General features: G+C 37.3%; 1 protein-coding gene across 1 annotated transcript; it reads left to right on the top strand.

The window, feature by feature from the left end:
* LOC149783126 (uncharacterized) lies at positions 1-22,088 on the top strand. The gene is made up of 5 exons (XM_089933072.1): positions 1-148; positions 922-949; positions 15,124-15,270; positions 18,614-18,856; positions 19,806-22,088. Exons 1-5 carry the CDS (start codon positions 146-148, stop codon positions 19,907-19,909), a joined length of 525 nt encoding a protein of 174 aa, XP_089789198.1. The 5' UTR covers positions 1-145; the 3' UTR covers positions 19,910-22,088.
* Positions 22,089-24,819: the final 2,731 nt, after the last annotated feature.

The following is a 24,819-nucleotide window of genomic DNA, read 5'->3' as shown; positions in this document are numbered from 1 at the left end:
TTTCAATGGCGGTTAGAAAAGGGGTGAAAGCATGAATAAACACGGGAAAAGACTTGACGTTAAATATTGTACAGTGTAAGAAACAAGCGAAGCATCGCATGTCGGAAATATTCCTCATTGAAAACAGAGCGAACAGAGCTTCAAAATGGTAAGTTATTCGTTATTCATAATTAGATTATTAATATTATTACCACTTTGAAATATCAGCATTTGTTTTTGTTTCTCAACAAAATGCATGCAATGATATGCTACGATAGGTGGGAATTATTGACTATTGGCGTCAACGTATTAATTAGTCTGTGGGGTGGACTAAATTAAGACACTTCTTCTGATTCCGAAATATTTCTTACATATTTTCTGAAAATGTTAATGTTTGTGGTTACTTTCTCTTTTATTTATTTGCAGCTCTAGAACTTCCCTGTCTCTTCTACCAACCCACCAACTTATATCAGCCTGTCTGCCTACATCCCAACATGTGGACGTGCAGACAGGCAGACATGCAAGCACACATACATACACACTTATATGAATGTATACAAAAATTCTAAAAATGCAAGGAATTTGTTTTTGTCTATCGTTTATGTAAGAGAAGTTCAATATTTTTAACTTGTTTGTTCATATCAGTGGTAAAATTCAGTACGCTTAGAATGTGTTCTATCACACTGAATTTTTTTAGAAAGGATCGATAAGGTATGTACCATTTAATTTTCGGGGTGGGGTATAGGATTTTTTGAATACTTTTGTTTAAGATAATTTATTTCGTTCAACTAATGTAATGAATATAGTAATTTTTAAATGCTAACCAGATTCATAATATTATTCTCAACCTATTTGGGGAACTGAAGTTTGTTTTTAACACACACACACACACATACACTGGTCGGTTTATAATGTAATTTGTTCATATCTTGAATTTTACAGAACGAGCAAGAGGAGTTCACCCAAGAAGGTATTTTTTTTTTAAACACAATGAAGTGATTATAAAGCCCCGTATTATCTAACAATTTGGTGATTCTCATCCCAGGCAAAGTCGAGCAGCAACCAATGAACCATGAATCCAGTGCCCTGCCTTAACGAGGGACAGAATCTGTCTATTTAATAAATCCAACGTAAAAGAAAGAGCAGCATCACAACATTTTAAGTAACTGAGAGAAACTTAATTATTATTGATATGGATTTTAAAAGGAAAGATACTTAGAACCCTTACAACTGATATGCCTAACCTTCTTTGTCGGAAACTGTTTCTAACACCGTAAATTTAAATTTCCTGTTTGGGCCTTGTCTGAGATTAACAATTACAAATTATGCATAATCAGACATCTCTCTCTCTCTCTTTCTCTCTCTCTCTCTCTCTCTCTCTCTCTCTCTCTCATGATTATTATCTGACAATGTATGTTAAAGTTATCGCTCATTTTGACTTCTTGAGCCCGATGTAACGTATTGCAGAATTTTATCAATACAACACATCCAATGGTTTTCAATGGATTGCCATGACAGTCGTCATTTTTGAAGATGCGCAGGTCAACAAATCACTTTGCTCTCACAAATTTTGTTTTAGAGTAATTGCGTTTTTGGTTCTGTAGTTGAATCCAGTCTAAGAGAAAATCGTGTGTGCAAGTAGTAAAATAACAGCGGATTTTATATTATTTTGACTGATCTAGATAAAATCCTTCTACGTTCCCCATGAACTTGACCTCACGGCAGACGAATATACATGTGTGCCCATGGGCAAACCATTGCCATGATGCTAGATCAGTAAGCAACAGAACTGCTGTTATCTATGAGGCGTCGTTGTGGACAAAGGGTGGTACAATCAGAACGTTGCCGTTGAAATTTTAGGGTCATATGTCCAGATTTCCAATTTTACGTGTTGTATCAAAAAAGCTTGTCCTTAAAGTTCCATTTTCTAGGTAGAGATTTTAGACTGTATATGTTGAATTAAACAATAGTAGCTGAAATCTATATTTTCTATGGCGAAGTTTTAGATTGTGTCGTTTGAATTACACGGCGGTGGATGGAATTTCAATGTCATACTTCGAGAATTCCTAATTTACGTACTGGTTCAAGGAGTTTGTTGAAAGTTCCATTTCACACGATGAGTATTTAGATATCATGTCTTGAATTACACAGCATTGGTTAAAAATTCGGAACCCAATGTCGAGTTTTTAGATTGTACATTCTAACTTGGCGGTTGTTGAAATTCTAATGTTGAACCACATTGATTTTGCTGAAAGTTCCATTTTGTATGTTGAGTGTTTTGATTGTATCTGATAAATTACACAGCGGTGATTGGATATTTTATTGTGCTTGTTAGAACTGTTATTTGTTATATGGTGAAATGATGTGTTGGTGTTAAAAGTAAGATTACACAAGGTCCAGTTTAAAGAAATTCAAAATAATATCGAGAATTAAGATACATCATTTGTGTATTCAATTATGAGGCGCCATTACATTTCATGCATTTACAGTTTGAAAGTTACCATTCACAGGTCGAGAATTACTATGAATGTCTTCGCTACAGGTCGCTCTCGTGACCGGACCGCGTTATTTTTAAACAAGGAGGTTGCTTCTCGTTGCAGTTTAATTCAACACATGAAATCTAAATACTGTACATATGAAATGGAACTTGTTGATAGCATGCTTGTATCATCATAAGTGGTGATATCTTCAAAAGAATAGCTCGTAGACGAATACACAAGTCACGTGTTTAATCAACACACACGAAGGTAACTCCTTCAAGACCACTACAGAATAGAGAGTAACAGTTGTCTTTCTTAGTTCATATCAACATCCCTTTTTCTCTAACGAAACTAATTGAGATCTAAACAAAACATCAATTTATGAACAAGTTAACAGGTTATAAAATTTACAGTTACAAAAAGTACTGGCTTTGGATTTTTTGACTTAGATAAATATTATTGACTAGACTTTAACTGAAAATGATTTAAAGAAGACAGGATTTTATACTATGCAGTCATCAAAATGCAATGCAAATAAATTCAACTAATTTAGCTAACAATAACTGTAACACTTGAAAACATTTCTAGATCACTACAGGGGATTATTATGTCCCTCACAACTGCATAAAACTGACTCAAAACCTCACATAGTCTTTGAGATAGGTTGGCGTCTTCACTTCGCGCCTGGGTCTTATAACTGGTGTAGTCGCTGATTCCAGGCATGTCGACTCTGGTACGGGACGCCTCTGATCAGGTTCCTTTACATGCGTGTCAGCCGTTTGCTCCTGTACAGTTGTTCTTTCCGGTGATTTATCGCGGATTTGTACTGGGATTGATGTCGGTCTTATGTGTTCACTATTTCTCTTGTATTGAACACCATCCGTTGAAGTTACAATACAGTTTCGGTCGTTTGATTCTGTAATAACACCTTTTCTCCAGGGTTTATCTGGTTTGTGTCGGAAATATACAGGCTGACTGTTTTCAAGTTTTAGTTTAATTCTAGCACTGCGGTCATAACTTTTCTTGATACAGTCCTTCCTAGCATCTCGCTTCTTGTTTCTGGGCGACTTCTTTTGAACCAAAGGTAGCATTGATCTTGTTTCTCTCCCAAACATCATTTGGGCCGGACTTAGACCAGTGTCCTGTCTTGGAGTATTCCTTAGTTCTAGCAGTGCTTCGTACTGATCAGTCCTAGAGTTCAGGCATTTAACCATCATGCCTTTTATAATCTTCACACCGGCTTCGGCTTTGCCATTTGACTTTGGGTGATGAGGAGAAGTCACGTGATGTTGAATGCCCCACTGTTTCGTGAACTGACTGAATTCGTCAGACGTAAATTGTGGTCCACCATCGCTGATGATTATTCTAGGTATTCCAAATTGCGCAAACTGCTTCTTGAGTTTGATAATGACTTGACTTGATGATGTTGTGGTGAGTAAATCAACGTCTATAAAATCTGAGTAATAATCAATCGCCAGCAAATAGTTTCTACCCTGTATTTCAAACAAGTCTAACCCAATTTTCTCCCATGGGTAGTTGCCGTCATCATGTTGCCGCAGGGGCTCTTTCTGGAGTTTTGGCTTTCTCTCCATGCAGTGTTCACAATTGTCTGCTAATTGTCTTATTTCTTGATTCATTCCCAGCCAGAAAACGGTTCCTCGTGCTCTCCTAACCATACTGTCAAAGCCAAGGTGGGCACTATGTAAACGTTCTTTAATTTGTCCTCTCCAAGCTTTTGGAATTAAAACAGCTTCCCCTTTCAGTATTATACCGTCATAAAAGCTCAGTGTGTCTCTGATAGAGAAATAAGGTCTCACTTCGGGCTTTAGGTCATTTTTGTTTTTGGGCCATCCTTCTATAATACGGTCAATCAACAACTGACAAGTTGTGTCTTTGGCAGTTTCTCTCCTGATTTCTGTAATTCGCGCATCCGGAATTTTATCAAACATTTCGACCTCACATACTTTCAGCCTAGTCAGTTCAGTGTCATCTGACAAACTATAAGCACGACTTAGTGTGTCCGCAATGATTAATTCAGATCCTTTGACGTACCGAAACGTAACATTGTATCTAAACATCTTCATTAGAATGTCTTGTAGCCGCTTTGGTGCTTGACTGAGTGGTTTCTTCAGGATGGTTTCCAGAGGTTTATGGTCGTTTTCAACAATCACTGGGCGACCATATGTGTACTGATCGAACCTCTCTAGCCCATACAATACTGCAAGCGCTTCTTTTTCTATTTGTGCCCAGTTCCTTTCAGCTGGTTTCAAAGATCTTGATGCAAACTCAAGTGGGTGTCCATCTTGCAGCAGAGCAGCTCCTAGGCCATCTTTACTACTATCAACTTGTAGTACCAAGTCCTTATTTGGATCGTAGATTGCTAACACATCTGTTTGCTTTAACAGTTGTTTCACTCTTTCAAAAGCTTCCGTGCATTGTTTTGTCCATTTCCACGGTGTGTTCTTTCTAGTCAGGTTTCTCAATGGTTCAAGAGTCTCAGACAGATTTGGCACAAATTTAGCCATATACTGTACCAATCCACAAAATCGTTTGATTTCAGTAACGTCCGTCGGAGCAATCATTTCAAGAACAGCTTTGATTTTATCGTTATCTGGCTTGATACCTTGTGGCGTGATTCTGTGTCCATGGAAAGTGATTTCAGGGCCCATATCCTTCTTTCCTTCATTCAAAACAATGTGCCTCTCTTCACAGCGTTTGTAAAGCTTTGCCAGCTTTTCATCATTGTCTTTCTGAGCTGCTATTTCATTATCACCACAACCAACGATGATAATATCATCCGCAATTGTAAATATGCCTTCAAGGTCGCTAAGAGCTTCATTCAGTTTCCGCTGAAATATTTCACTGGATACATTCAGTCCGAACGGTAGTCGAGCCCATCTGTATCTTCCAAACGGTGTTATCATAGTAGTAAGTAGACTGGATTTTTCATCAAGTCTAATATGCCAATATGCTTCTTGCACATCGAGTTTCGTGAATACTTTGGCATTATGTAATCCTGGAACTACGTCATCAAAAGTTGGAAGTCTATATCGTTCTCTCACTAACACTTTGTTCAGCGGTTGAGGATCTAAACATATCCTCCACGATCCATTGCTCTTCTTTGTAATTGCCATCTGGCTAACCCATTCAGTTGGTTCTGTAACTGGTATTAAAATGCCGCGTTCTGTCAGTAGGTCAATTTGTTCTTTCACCTCAGTTCTCACTGCCAGCGGTATGTTGCGAGCTGGCAATGCCCTGGGTTTTGCATCATCTGTGAGTCTGAGGTTCACTTCACCAAGATCTCCGAGGTGGCGTTTGACGCTTCCGATAAAATTATCGGTGTTAATTGTGACCAGTTTCAGTTCTTGAACCGCTTTCAAACCTAGCAAGCAATCTAGCTCATTTGGCACAATTACAAAAGTTACGTTATAAGTTTCATTGTTCACTGGGTTTGTCACTGTCAGAGTTGCCTCCCCTAAGGATTTCGCTGTTGACTTGTTCCACATTCTGAGATGTGACACTTTCTGTATTCTCTGAGATTTTCGGACAAATCTCTGTTGGATTGTATTTACCTGGGCCCCAGTGTCAATGTGAAATGTTACATCACAGTCATTTACAATCATTTTGGCTTTTGCCTTTGAATTGATCGAACTGTCAATGTAGTTAAGCCAGAATTCTTCTTCTGTAGCTTCTTCGGGCTTGTCATTTTGGTCAACTGTTTGCACTTTCTTGCAGCATGATTTGAAATGGTTCTTTACACCACAGTTGTTACATCTCTTTCCCCAGGCTGGACATTTTTCTTTGCTTCGTTCATGAAACAGTCCACAGAAACCGCACTTAAGTTTCGGTCTTACCAATCCAGTACCAGATACACCTGCTTGTGATCGTGGTTTCGCGTTATCAACTTTGTTCACCGAATCATGTACTTTGTCTTGTCTGATTTATTGCACATGTCTATTTGACTGTTCAAATGCTCGGCAAGTTTGAAGACACTTGTCAAGTTCAAGTTTTTCTTCTCTCAACAACAATTCTTGGAGCTTACCACTTGTGCTGAGTACAATTTTATCTCTTATCATTCTGTCTTTTTCTTTGAAATTGCACGACTCTGCTCTTCTCCTAACTTCGGTAAGGAAATGTTCGAACGATGTAAAGTCATCATATTTCACACACCAGAACCTGTGGGTTTCAAGAACTTCATTCCTCCGTGGATTACAGTAGGCTTCAATCTGTTGCAGAACTTTGTCTGGATCGTTTTTGTCATCTTGATTTGCCCATACAAACTGGTCATAAATGTCAATTATCTTCGGTCCTGCACAGTGTAAAATGATGCTGGTTCGAACGGTCTTGTCTTTGTTTTGGGAACCACTAGCGGTCAAATATATTTCTATCTGTCGCTTCCATCTCTTGAAGTTTTCACTTATGTTTCCTTCAGTAATATCTAAAGTCCCAGGTGGCTTTAACGAGTCCGCCATGTCGAACGAATCAAATCGGGACGAATGTTCAATTAAATGTGATCTATTTTCGCGACCTGGCTTGGTCAAATTTTCGGAGTTTCTTCAACTCTGTGCGTTTATCCAGCGAAAATCAACGTTGCAGACGTTATCAGGATATGCGTTCACCGCTGCCACCATGTTGATAGCATGCTTGTATCATCATAAGTGGTGATATCTTCAAAAGAATAGCTCGTAGACGAATACACAAGTCACGTGTTTAATCAACACACACGAAGGTAACTCCTTCAAGACCACTACAGAATAGAGAGTAACAGTTGTCTTTCTTAGTTCATATCAACAGAACTTTCATCACAAACAGTTACATACAACGTGTCAATTAGGGATTCTCGACATATGATATTGGAATTTCAACCACTGCTGTGTAATTCAAAATATACACTGTAAAACGCCGTCATAGGAAATAGAACTTTAAACCTCCACTCTATAATTCATCGTAAAAATCTAAAATCTCGATCTAGAAAATGGAAATTTAAGGACATGCAATTTGATACAACACGTGATATTGGATTTCTCGACATATGACATCGAAATTTCAACTGCAACTTTCTCATTGGACCAGCATTTGTCCGCTACGGGGCCTTATAGTTATCATGCTACTACTGTCAATGACTCAATTGCGAAATCACGCCAGCGATGAATATGGTTACAAATCCTGAAACTAGCTTGTACTAGCAAACAAGCAAATGTTGTCTAGACTTTCACTGCCTGTAAATCCACTATCCCACTGTGTCTTATAAACGCTCAGACTTGGCGTTGGCGTTGGTTTGCCATTTTCGCCAACACGGCGTCGATCTCAGCAATGTTAATCGTTTTATCCTCAGTAGTCATGAGGTACAGGTCGGTAAATGTATTGAGACTACAGTGTGTTGCCGCGAAATGTTCCCTACAGACACGTTATCGCGAATGCAGCCGTGACATGATTATTCTACTAGCACCGCCAGTCACACCGACTCCTATTCGTGCGCCTAAATAGTTAACGTAGTCGTGATTCTTACCACACCCAGACCAACGGTGGCTGCTGTGGCGATGCCGTATATAAAACCCACAACTTCACACAAGCGTATGTAGTTTACAATTACAGTGAATCTCTAGGCTATTTCATCTTGCAGCTGTTGTTCCGCGTCAATTATTTTCTCGCATCGGTAACATTGAAGGTCTATCGTCGTTCTTTTATTAATAAAGTGATCGCGAAGTGTAATTGCTGGACATGCTGTCCTTAGTTATGTACAACATGCAAACGCACTTCTAACCAATTACATGTACCCTTTTTTACTTGGACAACTGCCATGCAATCATAGAAATTATGTACTTGCAGAATATTTAAATTTCCATAAAAACAATGTGTGTTCTGGGACATGACGTTCACTTAGAATCAGTGTCTGAAACGGTCGTTCTCATCATAACCACACGGATGAATGTATCCTTATTGAATATCAGTCGACTAAGTATTATTTTCCTGGCCCAGTCATTGTTGGTGTAACATACTTATCTGGAAATACAACAGGGGTCGATTTTCCGTGAATATTATTTCATTGTTGGAGAAACAATCTCTGTTTTCACACCTAGTTGTGAAGTCAGTGACCCAGCATTTTTGCATGCTACAATACCAAGCTGACCTCTTGTTGGTATCTGTGCATCAAAGTAGTCTCAACTATCAATTTCTGTTTGACAAGATTATATTTCAGTGTATACAAGGGTTAGATAACAATAATCTGATGCAGATATTCATTAACAAGTGGAAAGAAATCAGTATCAATGTTAGCATGTGCTGTCAGCAGGCCCAGAATGTAGTCGGCAAATTCTCATCACCGCGGTCAGAATACATCACTTATATGTAATGATAAATCTAATCTTAAACACAAACAATAAAGATAGTTGAGGAGCCTGTTGAATAAGTACTGTACTGAATTACATCTCCGGCGATTAATTGTACTTATATTTAATAAGTCATAGATGTTTAATATTGTCATCACGTCTGATGGTACTTAAGGCTTATAAAACAGACTATACTTGTACTATATATATATACCTGTGATGAAAGAATCTTAAGATGAATAAATACGTTCCAGACTCTAGCACTATTAATATGTGAGATTCAATATCATCCAAAATATGCACAATAGCACAGGTTAAGTCGACCATATGTTCTGGCGTTCTCCTCTTCCTCGGGTTGTAATATTCCCACTGTGGCTAATATTTAATTGATCTGTAACCATCCGGTTACTATGCATGTTGGTGGCAGAAATTCTGCGTATGCATCCATGCATTGTTTCACCTCATCCTCGGCTACCTCAGTGTAATTCGTGATAACCGCGATCTACAAGGTTTCGCTAGGGCGACTCGCAGCTTCAAAACACTTTCTTAAATATTCACGTTATAAATTATAGTTTCCCTGTTTGGTCTTCGAAAATGACAAGCTCACCGGGTCGACAACAACCCAGCTGATAAACTAGTCATGTCCGCTTTGGTGGCAAATTTGGTCAAAACGACATCTGGGTTGTGTTGTCGGGCGGTCGAGAGTCCATGAATGTCAATAGGTACTTCATAAACTACTAAGCGTACTTTCGAAGTAAAGAGGTAAACTCAAAAAGCTTTTGAGGGATTGGTGAACGTTCAAAAGCGTGCAGTGCTTTAGCAGCAAAATGTTAGCATATTGGTTCGACATGGGGTTGCTCAAGCATGGTTAGCCAAAGAAAAATTATCGCAAGGAAATTTCCAGTGGATGGTTTAATATGAAAACACTCAGCAATGTTCCTGAGTCTGACCTATTGTTTCTTCAACACGTGGACTCACATTCAAGTACGCGTTAACTGTTATAGATGTCACCAGTGGATACAAAGAAGCGGAGGCGTTAACGTCTTAACATTCTGCTAGTGTCGCTGGTGCGTTTAAAAGTATTAAAACACGCTGACCACTAACAGAACCCTGGCTGTTGCAAGTGGACTCGGGAAAAGAATTTCTCAGATCCGTTGCTGCATTGTTAAGAAAACGTAATATGCGGTTCGTGTTGGATATGTTAATATACAGCGCGAATAGTCAGTCTATAATGAAACGATGTAACTATACACTTGCGGAACGGTTATTCGGACATCAGAACGCTCAGGAATTATTAACGGGGTCTCGGAGAGATAGCAATCTAGAGCTTTATCACAACTGGGTAACTCAGTTTCTATCAGTTATATTAGCTCTGATTATGAATCCACATGTATAATTGGATTAAAGCTAGCGGATGTGGAGATTCGACAGAAGACTGTCACCGTTACATACAAAATGCTTTCACAACCACAACCGTTAGACGCACTCGTAAACAATTTCGTTTTGTGCATGTATGCACTGGAAGAGTTAGAAGGTGGACAACGTCGAGTTACTGATCCCGTATGGTCCATTAATGTATTAACTATCTCGGATCGGATTGTTACTCCGAGACAACCAACACATTACCCTTTGGCGAGACAAAGGCCTCCCGGTAGACAATTTGCACGAGAGGATTTGCAAGTTGCTCTCGCGAAAATAGAACTACTGTCAAGATGTATTGTTTTGTATGCGCATGCCGTAGACGTAAGTGGTGATTCCATCAGGGAAAATCGACCGTTTGGTGTCAAAAGGGGAAAAACTTATTTTAGTGGAACAACAAACACCCATACAATGTTTCTTAGACCGGGTCTGATTTGCGGTTAGCGAATTCACAGCATGTCTGCAGTCATTTCACATGCACTCCACATACATTTCGTGCCGAAGATCCTTCTGCATAAGCACGCATGAGACTCCTTTCGCCTTCTTGATTGTTTTGGAGGCGAGACAGCAGAGAAGTCTGACCACAATCAAATATATTTTGGGGCACAGTCCTACATATTGTTCGATAGGTTTACCCGAGGACTCGTCTCTTAACTTACAAGCAACCTTTACATGTTCATTACTAAAACGTGGATTATCTTTCAGAGACACGCTAGTATCAAGATCATTTCTCAGCAACGCCTCACCCATGTCAACATATAAGTCGCCGGTGATATGCATCAACAACGAGTCTATGTTGGTGTACAGCATCTTGATTTTGCTGCCGTATTGTAATTAAACTCTAGATAAGCCCAACACAGACGCGGAAACACATGTAGGCTCTGTAAGCTTTAGTGTTGGTATTTTACTGTGCACGGCAATGAATCCACCATCGAAGATCTTCCACGACACAGACAGCCGCGAGCAGTAAGACACACACACACACACACACACACACACACACAGATATATATATATATATATATATATATATATATATATATATATGTATATGTATATATATATATATATATATATATATATATCATGATAGTCACACATATTTTTATATTTGAATGCGGACAGGACTCTGTGTGTTCATATTCGTTGGCAGAAATATCGCCATGAGACAACGACGAATTTAATGCCTCAACGGGTGGTAACTGAGTTTAAGAAGCTTTGTCCTACTCGCTCATGTAGTCGTATGGGTAAACTCATTTCCTGGTTAGCATATAGACTGGTGATTTAGATTTAATCTTTAGACCCAGTCTAAACGTAATGCATTTTTTCATGTTGCTGGGGATTACCTTTTTTGGTGCCTTTGATCTGCCGAGACTCCTTGCATAATCAGGAGATCATCATACCCACATATGTTCCAAAGTACTACATGAATTCATGTTGCACTTTGGTAACTTCGCAACTGTACACTGTGTGCATTGTTGGAGGCTCTTCTGTTCGCACCAGTAATGTGACACGATCACGAGTACATGCATCAATGTCAAAGGGGCCAACACAGATCCAGGAATCAGTGGCCACTGAAAACGTGCGTGTTTCATCATTAGTTATAATTATGTATGCGGAGGAAAGAGCTGTTGTATGATACATTTTCCCGTAACCTTGAAGGATTTACGAGACACCTTAATTGAGTCCTGGCCACGATACAACAATGGTGGCTCGATTTGCCCGTCACATTTGACTGCAGTATACCTTCTCCAGCTATTTGCGTTGTAATTCGCTGAACGTAGGGTGCATCCCACTGGTATGTTGCGACATTCGAAGTCTGCATAGATGATATATAGCACTTTGAATTTTTGTTGCACTGCTGTGAAATTCAGAACAAGTCTACCAGGTTCTGATATGACAGTGAGCTCACAGCTTTCTGCTGATTCCACTAAGTCAAGGTTATGCTAGTCAAGTAGCTGATGGGTACAACATACATGCATGCAAAGTATGTGTGTAAATGTTCTGCCCTCGTACTTACTAAAGCGGTATAATATTTATGGACAATTTGTATCAATGGTATCGCAACTTCGGACAGTGTAACAATAACACATCAGTATTAAACTACGTGCATGTACATATTTATTGCCGAATCGGCTGCCTTTATTCCAAATAAATACATTAGCATCGATGTCAGGATTAGCTAGCTCAAACCTACTGATGTCAGTAACTTCTGCAGGAAATTCAATCTTGCCAAACATAAGTGCACCAGTGTGTTTATTTGAACTTTTTTCTGGTATGATCCTGATTATCGCTCGTGGAATGCAACACACTCACGAGCACCCCATTCAATACATCTTTACATTGGTTATTGCTCAACGAGTAACACATAATAGTAATGGAAAGGATTTAACGGGACAATATGCAGTTGAACGTCCGTATATCTGTCTACAGTCCATCATGATTCTTCGCTGATGACTTTTTCAACGTGTCAACAATATTTGCAAACTTTGTGTGGATTTAATCATTATTTATCTCAGTGTCTTTACGTTTCAGTATCACACACTATCGCAATGAATCCACTGGTCTGTGATTTTAAATGCGTTATCATTATCACAGTTAAGCGGTATAATAAAATTTAAATGGGAAACATTTCCATCTTAACCACAGTGGTGACTGCGCGCTATAACATGGACATGTTTCCTTGACGCATCTTCGAAAGACGTTTAACAGTGTCTTTAACTGGCAAATATTCGATCAGGGTAATTGCCGAAAAGCTTGCAAAGCACCACGAGGTTTATGTAGCTCTAACCATGGTACTTATAACTGTGCTGCATTCTCGGAGGCTCAATAGAAATGGTATGTATTATAAGGCGAATACGCTCTTGTTTATCAGCAACTATCTGTGCTATTTTAGCCCGATTGGTCCATCTATGAATTTTTTTATGTGATACTACGCTGCTATTTCTCTCTGAGGAAAGTTCTAACATCACAAACATGTCTGGTGTTTTGACTGCTTGGTATTCGTATCTCAAGTTCTCGTGCGAGTTGCCTTGGTTGAGTCACAGTTGGAGGACTTATTTGTAAGGAAATCATTTGTCTAATTGAGACATCTTTGTATAGTTGTTTTTAACTTTACAGGGATTAGAAACTCCAATCGCTTCCATTCTGGCTATTATTCCATAGAATTCTGTGTCGTTTTCAATGGCTTTGACGTTGCTGGGTGTTTCTACAATCATAGATTTGGTGAATCTTAGCCTGTGCAACATAAATTCACTAACAAATCCGCATGGACCGCAAAGCTGAATTAGCGACTTTACTACGATAACACACTTAAGACATGGTCGAGTAATTAGACCAGTACGTAAGGCTAGCACATGTGATTTACATTATATTTAATGACATTTTATGCCGCATAGTTCATGTTTTCCAAGGCATACCCCTTTGCAGTAGTTACGTTCCAATGCCGTTGAACTTAGTAATGCAAAATGTTTATCTGTTTGGGATAGAACTAAGTAACATGTAGATTATGGTCTTCATTTATAGGAGTCTGAAATACTGTACGAGAGTGTTGTGAATAAGCAGGAGCTCAGTCTGACTAATCAGTAACATACCAATCAATAAACTCATGCATCTTTAGTCCATGTCAGATCAAATTAGTTCATGTAATTAATAATGCGCTAACCCGCATACTGCCGTTATGTGCATGAAATCCAATAATTTGAACAGTTTTTGATTGTTTGTATATCTTAGATATGTTTTCTCTTATGTGGACCTAGAGAGTGGTTTATAAATTTCCACCCACTGGTTAGTTATCGTGGATACCATCGTTATATTACTGTTGAAAGTAACTTTCTAAATGTGACGATTTTCGCTATCTTCGCTGTCACAATTAACAAAGCCATCTTCATCACAAAGCGTAAACGAATTGAAACATTATTTTACAATATCAAGTAATGACCTTTCACGCTTTTGTGTTACTCCTTGCTAAGTATATGTCGTTATTTTTCCAAGATTCGAACCTGCAGTATCCTAATCATATATGTAACACGGTAACCGATTAGCATACAGATAACATTTAATAAGTAAGTGAAAGAACTCATATTTGCAGTTAAAAGGCTGAGGAAAATAATGTGCACGCATCCCTTCTAAATTAAGTTGGTGTGACAACATTACCATTATGAATTAATTGTTCATGACTTATTGTATGAAGCCAAGCAATGTACAATACGCTTCGAAATAATTATAGACACTCCAAAATAATACATTTCTTAGCTAAATCAAGAAATCGCTATTTTCCCTTTGATAATTGAACGGCACGCTGGAGACAGGATTCAATACATCCTTAGACAAAAGTGAACTTTGCTGTACTAACAGATAACAGAAAACCTTCTCTTCCGCATGAATAACCGCTTGCATGGGTGCGTAGTACAATCGCGGGATTACACGTGGACTGGTATTCGTACGCGCCTGATGTGATTGCATAGTCATGGGTGGAGTAGATGGCTGTGACCTCTACCAGTAACACAAATATAAAACTGATATCATTATACTACTTGCAACTTGCAAATAGTCATTGATCGTTGTGAACTTGGTACATATAGTGGTCATCATGTAAGTTGCATATGTTCATAAACCTTTTGCAGCCACCTTTCATGTAAGAGTTATGTAACTTTCTGACTTGCAGATGTATGCATGGCACAATAGTGGGAGTGTCATTTCTAGTGGATTGCTGCGAAAGTAACACATTGCTAAAAATCATCATCAAAAGAGACGCATGTTGAAAATTGATTGTATTCACTTTGTCATCAGAAGACATATGCGATTATTTATGCTTTAAATTGATAAAATTGAAGGAGAGTGTGATTGGGTACATTGACCTGGGAAAATGCTCGTCATTCCTAAAATTTTCTTTTCCTAATTTGCTTTTTAACCAGAAATTCAGTGGATGCAAGAAAAGTTTGACATGAAAAGCGAGGATGGACTATTGGATTTTGACGGAGTCATATTCGTATTAAGATCCCTGGGTTTGAACCCAATCCGAACTGACGTAAAGAAACATTACAATGAAAACAACACAGACGGTAATCTCTCTCTCTCTCTCTCTCTCTCTCTCTCTCAGTTGATCATTCGACATTCCCTCATCTGATTATCAATGTCTCTACACGCGGTCTCTTTATTGTAAAACTTCTGATCCATCCTTATCAAACTTTATCCTACAAGTTTTACCACATACATTTCTTTGGTAATTTTGTCTTCGTTTGCCTTGTACTGATGTCAGGGAAATTATTACAATCGGAGACTTTAATAATGACCATCACGCTGAAATTATAGGAAGCGATTATTTAAAAAAATAATGAAGAGTCGTTTCTTAATGATCCAGCAATTGCTTTCTTTTATCCCGAAGAAAATGTTGCTGACATTAGTGAAACTCTAGATCTAGTGTACATTATATTCAGAACTATGCTAAATATTCATACTCCAGTCAGAACTATGCTAAATACTCATATTCCAGTCAGAACTATGCTAAATACTCATACTCCAGTCAGAACAATGCTAAATACTCATACTCCAGTCAGAACTATGCTAAATACTCATACTCCAGTCAGAACTATGCTAAATACTCATACTCCAGTCAGAACAATGCTAAATACTCATACTCCAGTCAGAACTATGCTAAATACTCATATTCCAGTCAGAACTATGCTAAATACTCATATTCCAGTCAGAACAATGCTAAATACTCATATTCCAGTCAGAACTATGCTAAATACTCATACTCCAGTCAGAACAATGCTAAATACTCATACTCCAGTCAGAACTATGCTAAATACTCATACTCCAGTCAGAACTATGCTAAATACTCATACTCCAGTCAGAACAATGCTAAATACTCATACTCCAGTCAGAACTATGCTAAATACTCATATTCCAGTCAGAACTATGCTAAATACTCATATTCCAGTCAGAACTATGCTAAATACTCATACTCCAGTCAGAACTATGCTAAATACTCATACTCCAGTCAGAACAATGCTAAATACTCATACTCCAGTCAGAACTATGCTAAATACTCATATTCCAGTCAGAACTATGCTAAATACTCATGCTCCAGTCAGAACTATGCTAAATACTCATATTCCAGTCAGAACTATGCTAAATACTCATATTCCAGTCAGAACTATGCTAAATACTCATACTCCAGTCAGAACTATGCTAAATACTCATACTCCAGTCAGAACTATGCTAAATACTCATACTCCAGTCAGAACAATGCTAAATATTCATACTCCAGTCAGAACTATGCTAAATACTCATATTCCAGTCAGAACTATGCTAAATACTCATATTCCAGTCGCAAACAAAATCATAAAGAGTCAACATAGACGAGCGTGGCTGCTAGTCGATTAAATAAAGCCAGTTTTATAGACAAATCAACAATAAGGAAGCACTATACGGAAGAAATAGGACATCGAAATGGACATAATCGTTTATCAACAGCAATACGCTTATACAAAATGCATAAGCGCAGTAATCCATGAATACTTTGAAAACCATTTTTTTGTTGTTCTGTTGGCAAATGATAACTGCAGTATAGGCTATCAAAATGCAGATGATCGAAAACTACACAAATCTAGAACACAAGCATTAAAGCAAAGTCTTCAGTACTCATGTGTAATGATTTGGAACTAAGTAATCTGGTATAGTGATTTGGAACCCCTTTGATCGAAGTAAAATTAAGTAATCTGGTATAGTGATTTGGAACCCTTTTGATCGAAGTAAAATTAAGTAATCTGGTATAGTGATTTGGAACCCCTTTGATCGAAGTAAAATTAAGTAATCTGGTATAGTGATTTGGAACCCCTTTGATCGAAGTAAAAATAAGTAATCTGGTATAGTGATTTAGAACCCTTTTGATCGAAGTAAAATTAAGTAATCTGGTATAGTGATTTGGAACCCCTTTGATCGAAGTAAAATTAAGTAATCTGGTATAGTGATTTGGAACCCCTTTGATCGAAGTAAAAATAAGTAATCTGGTATAGTGATTTGGAACCCCTTTGATCGAAGTAAAATTAAGTAATCTGGTATAGTGATTTGGAACCCCTTTGATCGAAGTAAAATTAAGTAATCTGGTATAGTGATTTGGAACCCCTTTGATGGAAATAAAATTAGTAATCTGGTATTGTGATTTGGAACTCCAGGGCCGGCGCTACCATATAGGCAAACTAGGCAGCCGCCTGTGTGCGCTGATTTCAGGGGGCGCATTTTTAAATTTATTTTATTGTTCATTAATTTTGAAATTGATATTTTCCGGGGGGGGGGGCGCCAGAATCTAACCTTGCCTAGGAAGCCAGATAGTCTGACCGGGTCTGGCGCCGGCCCTGTGGAACTCCCTTCGACCGAAGTAAAATTAAATAATCTGGTATAGTGATTTGGAACCCCTTTCCTCCAAAGTAAACTGTATTACTCGAATGTTACGATTTAGACTTCCTTCCGAAATAACGTTTAATATTCAGGTAATAGATTTGGAACTCCCTTAATTCTGAAGTAAAATCTGCACAGCCAGAACAAATTCATATATATATATATATATATATATATATATATATATATATATATATATATATATATATATATATATATATATATATATATATATATATATATATATATATACACAGATAGATAGATAGATATATGATGATGATGATATTATCTCGTTGCATCCAAGCGATGATTAAGAGATATATCTATTAATAAGCTCCGAAGCTCCCGACAAATGGTCAAGCCATCACCTCGTGTGATCTATTCGTCCCAGCCTACGGAGGGATCCATCGAAAACTTCCAGATCCTGCATTCCAGCTGGTCCAGAACCTATGGCCCCTCGCATCGAGTTAACCAGTATCGTTCCTCTAATCGGAGCACCTTGGACTGCACTATCCCGGTTACAAAACCGCAGAGAGTTCGACGATTCCCCGTAACAACATCTTAGCTGGAGATTAATTAAAACAAATGGATGGCCTCCTGACAAGTCATACGTATTTTGACGATACAGATAGAATTAACATTATACATACTAATCGTGACAAATTCCATTGTCAGAGAACTCGAGAAAATCGGGTCCCCCTCTGATTACGCTTTATGCGTGCATCAGTGAGTGAAATGAAATCAATATTTTGAAATCGTTATGGTTACCACTATACATTCTCGGGTAATGCTGTAAGTGGCAAGGAAATTCATATATACTTTCGGTCTGATATGATACAAAGGTATTTTCATACGATTCCATGACAAATGTATGCATGTATCCAGCCAGTCATCCATCCAACTAACCATGTGTCCATCTATGTATTTATCTATATGTCTTCCAAGCAGTCAAGTGACCTACCAACCAACCTTCCTGACTGTATCATCATCTTTTTTCAGTCACCCATTCACTTGATTTTGAAGAATTTAAAAGCATGTTCTCCAGTTGGATCAAAAACCGTCACAAGGAAGTAGATCGGCTCGTGGGCGCCTTAAAGGAACTGTTCCCTGACAATAAAATTCCCAAAGATGACTTGATAAAAGTGCTTGTGGCGATTGGAGAAGAGAATTTTACCGAGGCAGAAGCAGAAGAAAAAGTCGAAAAGATACAGTTTGGCAAAGATGGAAAAATCACATTTGAAGGTATAATCTTTACTTCTCCCTACTTTTATCCGTTGTCATCATTAGACAAAATAGACGTCGCTTTCAAACTGTTCCCTAATTGGGGATGTTTCAAACTGTTCCCTAATTGGGAATGTTTCAAACTGTTCCCTAATTGGGGATGTTTCAAACTGTTCCCTAATTGGGGATGCTTCAAACTGTTCCCTAACTGGGGATGTGTCAAACTGTTCCCTAATTGGGGATGTTTCAAACTGTTCCCTAATTGGGGATGTTTCTTCTCTCAACACGCTACTGATACCTCAGCTTGTTTTATTGCAAAAACTTGTTGTTGTCTTTTTAAAATAAGGAATTTGCAAGATGTGATTGAAAATATAGAACTTGTAAGGTTTTGACCAGCATCTGTGCAATAATTTGAAGTCCCAGTTTGAAATTATTGATTGAACTGAAGGTGTGAGTTACTTTCAAAATGACCTCTCGAATTTGATTATGAATGTAATCGTTCTATGCTGTAATTTTGCTATGTCGAACGGAACATGATATATAAATGACATTTGACGATGTACCCCATAATATTCATATATTAGATCGGATGAACCCGAAAGTTTACACGTGTCAGAAACGGGACGCAAGCCCGTATGTAAAATTAAAATTATTAGAGAAAGGATCGAAAACAGCCAGATACTATGTCAGCACGAATATAGCACGAGTCTGACGGTTTTTCTCTAATGTACAACAGAGTGCACAAATTCATTAACATTGCAGACCAAATTAAGTCACTGTCCATGGTTACTCTGGAGTCAAAAAATGTTTCCTTTTATCGACAAAAACTTTGGACTGATAGTGTTACCAAATACATTACAAAATTCACATTTCAAAAGAAGAAAAAAATTCAAGCTCGTCCTCTGTCTGCACTTTGGTTTCTTGTCCAATCCGTTACGAATCCACCGGGTTTTCACTCTTTTTTTTCCAGAATTCATACAATATGTTCAGAACAGGACAGACGTGGAAATAAATGAAGCTCAAGAAATTGAACCGGAAACGGAACCTTCAGAGCAGGATGAGCCTGACTTTTAACTCACACACATGCGCAGTCTGCAATATATTCATTCTAAAACGTATGGCCAGAAATAAAATGTGATGCCTAAGAAAAATCAGCAGCAAGGATATTGTTACTATATGTTGAAAAACAACGTATTTCTTCATTCAAACAGAGAGGATACATTTTAGTGTTGAATGGTTCAATGAAACTACATATTTTGTTATCGTTTATAGTAATGGTATCATTGACGTTCATTATACAATAATAAAAAACAGTGTATGCAAAACACTATTCCTATTCCTCAATGAGACTAGCCCAAATAATACAGTAAAAACGACTATAAAATGTATGTGTCCTTCTTGGTCATGACACCATGTATCTTGACCACATATGCACACCAGAGACTATCCATCGTAATTAATTTTAACGGTCGAGAGTACGTTGATTGAAGTAGTGTAATTACTATTGGGTAAAACTTTTTAATCAACTGCCACTTAAGGAAGCAATTTAATTTTTTTTTTGCTTTCTCAAACTTCAACAGAAAATGACCAAAATTAAGACAGCTCAAAAACCGCAAGATAGCGTATTCTCGAGTGTCTTCACGCCATAGTGTTCTTCTACTCAAACCATAATGGTAACTTATGTTACAGACGAGTAAGCTCGACTTGATAACTACATGTGTGGGGGTTATTAATAAACAGTGTATAAATCGTTGAGACTTTGTCGTTTTAATGAAGTTTTGAAAACTCAAAAGAAGATTTTAAATTGCTTGTTCTGGTGGCAGGTGATTAAATATGTATATACCGTCTATATTGATAGTAAGTTTCTAAAGATTGATCAAACTGTGTTTCATTTTGGGTTTTATTTTGGGATCTCCGACGTTGGACTTTAATTAGCATTATTTTTAGTTTTTCTCTACAGGTAATGTTAATGTGATAATTTTCTTTACATTTATTTGATGATCCCATTAACGAAGTACATGACAAAAATGTCCCAGAGTAATAATTATAGACGGAGACAATTATAATGGGTTCTACGTAGATTACCAAGTCCCAAAATAAGCTCCAGTTTTACAAATGTTTCGACAGAAATGATAATATGTTCAACCTGAATTTCTTTCTACATTTATTAAACAGCATTAGAAATACACACTAATACTTTATGTGCATTGTTTCAGCTTTGAAAACGCAACACAATATTTTGGGTATTATCATTTACTGATTCGACTAAATCACAATGACGTCGTTGATATCCATTTCCCAGCTTTTATTCCCGTAGCGCAACGCGCAGTGTTTTTTTTTTTTTTTTACACACTGACATGGTTTTGTTACTTTTTCATCCTAAATATGGTGTCTAACAGCAAGGTTATGTTGAAGATATGTATTTGTCTTGCATAGTTCCTTCATTGTTGACTGTATGCTGCCACCATTATATAATGGCAAGCTAATATCAGAGGCCGGTAACTAGGAAATTCTGTATTTCCCGACTGGTTAGAGAGTGACGACATTCACACAAAAAGTGACCTCATTTCCATAACGGCAAATTTGGAAACTCCCTCCTGAACCAAAGCAAGTAGTTCGTAGTTTCTTATCAATGCAGTGCATAATGCGTAGAAAATATGAACTTGTGTGCCTTTTCAGAGATGGCGCTCGATCAATAAAACTACATATTTTACTATCGACTAACGAACACCGGAAGCGTGCTGCAATTGTTAGCGAACATTGATTAACTCTTGAAACTCACACTCGTATTACAGTTGTATTCGATTTGAGTTGGCTCACTGTTTATGCAACAATATCACTTCTACAATATATGAAATATGTAACCTAAACAAACTATATTTCACAGAGGAGTTTTTTTCTTCTTTATTTTCTTCCATGACCTAGCAATTGTATTGTAGTCAAGTGTACACGAGTGTCATTACTGCCATTCATTCCGTATATATTCTCTTTGACAGAACATTTATGTTGTTTGAATATCTCTCTGCCTCATCTAAGTGTAACAGTAATTGCTTCATGTCATTATGAATTTTTATTGCATTCATTTTCCGATTTTTTCATGTATTCATCCGGACGATATTAACGACATTGACGTCATATTTTGGATCCTTTGGGTACGCATGCCTCTTCAAATACTTGTTAATATAGCCATTGCACGCTTTCAATAGGTTTGAAGAATATGGCATAATATTAGTTATACATGTTATCATACTTCTGTGTTCGTTGCTTTTCATTTTCATTTTCTTTTTCTGTGTGGTGGACCGACTTTACCGTTTCGTTCGGAGAAAATTGTTCTTTGCTCTCTAACAGTAATAGTCCAATCTTCTCCAAAATGGTAAATATGTTTTGTTCACCATTCCCCTGTTCCTTGATAATAACCGATTCAGGCTGATTTTCCCAGGCTTATACGTCTACCCGACGGTGTGTACCTGTACTTTGTATCTCCACAAAACATTTGGTAGCATCAACCAATTTTCAGCCACGATCGGGGTAGATGATGGACCCTATCACCGTTTGAAACCAACCGCAATCCAAATGAAACCCCATAACCATGTGTATATTTTTAAACTCGTAAAAAATGGATAAAACGAATAAATGAAAATATTGCCTAGTTGAAGCTATTCTTCTATCCTTACCTCTTTAGAGTTACACTATCCCCTCCCCACAACACTTATAAATTTCTAAAACTCACGATTTTTAACGCAAGAAGAACTTGTACTGAACAATGAGGAGATATTTCACTTATAAGTTAGCGACAATTGCGTCCAAAACATATGATATATATGTATGAATGGATAATAAAGTGGTCCAGGAACAGACCGATTTCTCACCAGAATGGACAGCCTCTCTTGCACAATGGAAGCTTTAGTCTAACCAGGCTAGCATATATTCTTCTTCACTAAAATGATTCCCTCCTGCATACAAAATTAAATACATTCTTCACACCACTATGCTACCAAATAAAGCCGGTGTATGCTTCTGTTTGGTTAGCTGTGCGATTATGTAACATGATACAATAGACCGAGTTCTTGACCTAGTGCAATATTGACATATTGATTTATTGCACGGGATTCACCAGTAACAAGAGTATTAATTTTGTAATGCAGGGGCCTGGGAATTTACAGCTCTCACATAGCTGAAAAAGTATATGGCTCTACTTTATAGCGAAATAACACAGTGTTATTTTTATCTAATTATTAGAACCAATATTGTAAAATTACGAGAGATAAAAAGACAATACAATTTTTCAGTTCGAAAGAAAATTTCAACCCTTCCCTCCGAAATAAATGGTTAGTACTTGATAGTGGACGAATTTGTCATTTGTAAGTTAATTGCTGTATAAGTTGTCTTCCAAGACATGTACCTAAAGTGAGATGACTGTTTATTCAATAGCTGACACGTAGTAAAACTTGTCTAGAGGGCTTGTTGATAAAAATAGGAAGTATTGAGGCTGAATAATATAATTTACTAGCTACGCTATTAATGTGATAGAAAGGAAATCTTTGAGTGGGATGTCAACAACTGGTCAAGAGAGAGAGAGAGAGAGAGAGAGAGATGTTTTGATTAAAAAACTATGAAACATTTAGTGGACTAGAGAAATTACGTAAATCTTATACATACAAATTACTGCTCTCTTGCATTTCTTCGGCTAATCCTCTGTCTTACAAAGGAATACGTGTACTTAAATACAGAAATATGCTATATCAAAATAACTTTAAAAATGAATTGTTTCCTTTCTTTTCATCCGAATGTTCTTCAAAACTTAGATTTGACCCGAATATTTTTCATAGCATCCCTTTCGGCTACCATGGTTGCAAACATAATACGTATCAAACATGTAATTCATGGTTCATAAATATAGACGCCTTTGGTTACCTAGTTATCTCCCTCTTTTATTAGGTATTTACCCCATCCTGTAGGTAATTAAGCTGCTGGACAAGAATATAATTGCTAAAGTCACTTATGAGACCGTCTTTGCTAAGTGTTTCTTATTTAGCTATGTTCACCATGACGCAGTGCTGTGCGATTTCTAACAACTCTCACAGTATACAGTTACTATGTGAGAAAGGACTGGACAAATACAACACATAATTTTATACAACTATTATACACTTCACCATATTTTTTGTAAAAAAATTGTACGTAAGTAAAAAAAAATGTAATACAAATTAAAATATATGAAACGGCCATTCCTAACACAAATACGATATAGCATGATTAAAACAATATTTCATACACATATAACCCTCAGAAGACATAGATTGGTCCTTGCCCAGGATCACTCAAATTTAGGGACCATGTTAGGGACAAGCGGAAGACTTAGTGTCTGAGGAGGGAAGTATATATCATAATGAAATATACTCGGAAGGAAAACAAAGGGACCATCTCCAGGAACCTTCTGAATACGACCGACCGAAAAATAATGAAAATGCAAATAGTAAAGGGCAAGCCTTGAACGTGATAAATAATTACTTTATTCCTTCCACATTCTTTTGATCTGTTAAAGAAAAACAAGCACGTACGCTATGGAGCATACAGAAACACATTAAGGCCTTTAAAATTTTCAGATAAAACACTACACAGTTCACGGTTTGTAAACGAACTGTGTTAAAAGATCTAGTTGATGTGGAATGAGATCAGCGAATTATAGGTCGTTATGACTAAAAGTCGCAATGAATAAATGGAACGCACTAGAAATATAAAAAACAATGAAAATTAATTTTGTTTGTTTTTAATTTTTTAATTGGAAAAAGAATTTTAAAAAAAGATTTAATCATCAGATGCATGCAAATATGTTTGAATTACACAACAGAAAATAGAATTAATTTTTAAAACTGACGATAATAATTGTATGAAAAGTGCCTTTTTGAGAAAGTATGCAATCGTCGTATGCAAATGTAAACTATCACATTAAAAAAGGTTCATTACCGAATTTTCAATAGTAT

This window comes from Sinohyriopsis cumingii, chromosome 14 (genome assembly GCF_028554795.1).
Source record: "Sinohyriopsis cumingii isolate HCF-2022 chromosome 14, ASM2855479v2, whole genome shotgun sequence".
NCBI classification, from domain to species: domain Eukaryota; kingdom Metazoa; phylum Mollusca; class Bivalvia; order Unionida; family Unionidae; genus Sinohyriopsis; species Sinohyriopsis cumingii.
The sequence above is the reverse complement of the archived record's forward strand: the minus strand, read 5'-3'. Positions and strand labels throughout refer to the sequence as shown.